Below are 2,433 nucleotides of genomic sequence, written 5' to 3' on the forward strand. Positions count from 1 at the left end.
AATTTATTTCCCTATGACTTTTCTCATCAATTAGATACGAAATTAGCTTGGACTAACTTGGGATTTTACTAGTTTCGATTTCTTCGAACGGCGCGATTAAACATGTTGGAAATAACAGACAGAGATATCGGTTGTGTATTAAATAAAGTCCCTACTGTGTTTTCCCAGGTCGACGTAACTGCGAATCTCAATTTTCCAGAACAAATTTAAAAGTCAATTAACCGGACTATCCCGCACGACGCGTTCAAAGCGCATGAGGAATATTTGTAACTAGTTTCCTGGTGCAATACGTGATTAATTTCTATCGATAAACGTAACAAGTCAATAATACCAACTGATGTCCATCGATTTTTGGTTTATTAACAGCAGATAATTTTTCTTTTTTTTTTTTTTCATTCGAAAAATTATACCCAATCAGCTATACATGTACTAATCGTCTTATTCTCGAACCTACCGCCGCATGAAATATAATTTTCGAATAAATTACATTTGATCACGTTGTACACACTCACGCTCCCCCTTTCACTTTTCTTTCCTTTCAACTTTCTGACTTTCTTCGACTGTATTAATTACGTTACGTCTATACACTTAAACGCAGATATATACGAGCACATGCAAGGACATCGTTACGAACATAACGAAATAATAGGTTAGAATAGGAGCTAGACTGGACAGTGGCGTCGAGCTACTTACCTGTTGTGTTTGTCGACGTAACGAAATTCACGTTCGCACCGTTACTTTTCCTCAGTGGGTATTAAGAAATCACAATGTAAGCCGTGAACGCGGTGCCAGACGTTCTTGTTGCCAGAAAAAGGGACAAGAAAGTCGAAAGGCCGGTCCGGAAAGCAGCTGTTCGATAAAAAAGGACGTTCAAACTCTATACGGCCAAATGTCGTATAGCTTATGTCTCGTAACACCACATTTAATCATTATTTTCATAACTTTCAAACCGAAGAAGTATTATCATGTCGAACAACATCACTTATTCGTCGCGAGAACGCGGCAATGCGATGACGGTAACAAAAATTATAATGATACAAGAACGTTGCGTTCATAGAACAGTTGATAATTATAAGATACTCGTTATCGAACGTCGTTCCGATAAAACTCAACCATATTAACGTTCGAACGTCACTACACCGTTCCACGAATGAAGGTTATGTGAAGGTGGAACAGACGACGATGAAAACTATGATTAAAGAAACTAGCCACGGGTCAAACGCTCTTCTATAATTTCGACTCGGATGGTAAAGCGGTGACGCGTTCGAATATTCGCAAAAACGCGTGAAACCGCGCGCAAGAAAACAGACGTTGGTACGTGCGGGTCACGTCATGTCACAGGTCAAACTTTATCCTTTGTAAACCACTCGGTCGGTGCGTCCTCGAATAATGTGTTCCTCCGCTGTTTATTTTGCTTCGAGCTACCACGATTCGATAAGATACTCCACTCTTTAAAAATCTTAGCCTCCAGCGGATTCGGAACGTTTCCTTTCACGTTGAAACGTTCGATATTAGCGTTTCGAAACTTAATTATTTCTCCATTAAGATCCATATGACTATTGACGAACACGAATGCTGCATAAATATGATCACATATATTTACAATAAAAATATTCCGAAAATCAGATCTAACCTAAAACCAATTATTTATGACAAAACTGAATTAAAAACAAAAAAGAGTGAATCGACAAGGAGTTGATTTCTTGGATCAAAAAATTAATAACTTGACGAATCAATGTTATTCTATGCTTTTGCGACTCGATTAACCTCGAACGGAGCAATGCGTTCGTAAGATTATCGTTCGTGACACCGTCCTATGAGTTCGAGCAGTAAGCAAGAGTTAACTAGACGTCCAACTCAATATATGTTTTCACCAGGTGCGCAGCGATCTACTAACATCGACGACACTGTCCGTATGTGTCGAAAACGCGAAGGACAGAAAGTCGAGAAGAAAAATTGCGAAGGTCGTGCGCTCACCCTCGAGCAGGTGCCAGTCCTCGTCGAGTGAAGCCAGGGCCTGTGCCTGATTCGCCTGTTGTTCGAAGTCGAGCATCTTGGCTCCTCGTTCCAGCCTGCCCTGCGTTCTTTCTGCCTTTAGGTTTCTGTAGTCTCTTCGTTAGCACCGCCAAAGTATCTTGTATCACTTCACCTCCCTTGGTAACCGACCGCGTTACCGCAGTTCGAAATACGTGCGTCTGTATGTCGAATTGTACCGATCGGTCACGGAAGCAGCAACAATTATATCGTTCGTTATATCGAGAACGTCGAGACCGCGCGAAATTCTCTGTCGAGCGACAATTGAAAACTAGTATATCAAAGTCAGACTTTCCCCTCGAAGAAACGCTCGCTCAGATTATCTCGAACGTCCTTTCGTCACGAGACTAAGAGTGACGGGGATAGATAGAGAAAGAGGAGATTGGTAGTGGGAGGGAA

At 41.3% G+C, this 2,433-nt stretch overlaps 1 protein-coding gene across 1 annotated transcript in view; it reads right to left on the minus strand.

Moving 5' to 3' along the window:
- LOC108551281 (uncharacterized) overlaps positions 1 to 2,291 on the minus strand; it is a 68,001-nt gene extending 65,710 nt beyond the window's left edge. The window contains exon 1 of the mRNA XM_017905382.1: positions 1,978 to 2,291. Within this exon, the coding sequence (XP_017760871.1) occupies positions 1,978 to 2,053 (76 nt within the window). The 5' untranslated portion in view covers positions 2,054 to 2,291. The remainder of the gene's footprint in view (positions 1 to 1,977) is intronic.
- Positions 2,292 to 2,433: the final 142 nt, after the last annotated feature.

The sequence above is a fragment of the Eufriesea mexicana genome, unplaced genomic scaffold, assembly GCF_001483705.2.
Source record: "Eufriesea mexicana isolate 0111107269 unplaced genomic scaffold, ASM148370v2 scaffold3780, whole genome shotgun sequence".
Classification (NCBI taxonomy): domain Eukaryota; kingdom Metazoa; phylum Arthropoda; class Insecta; order Hymenoptera; family Apidae; genus Eufriesea; species Eufriesea mexicana.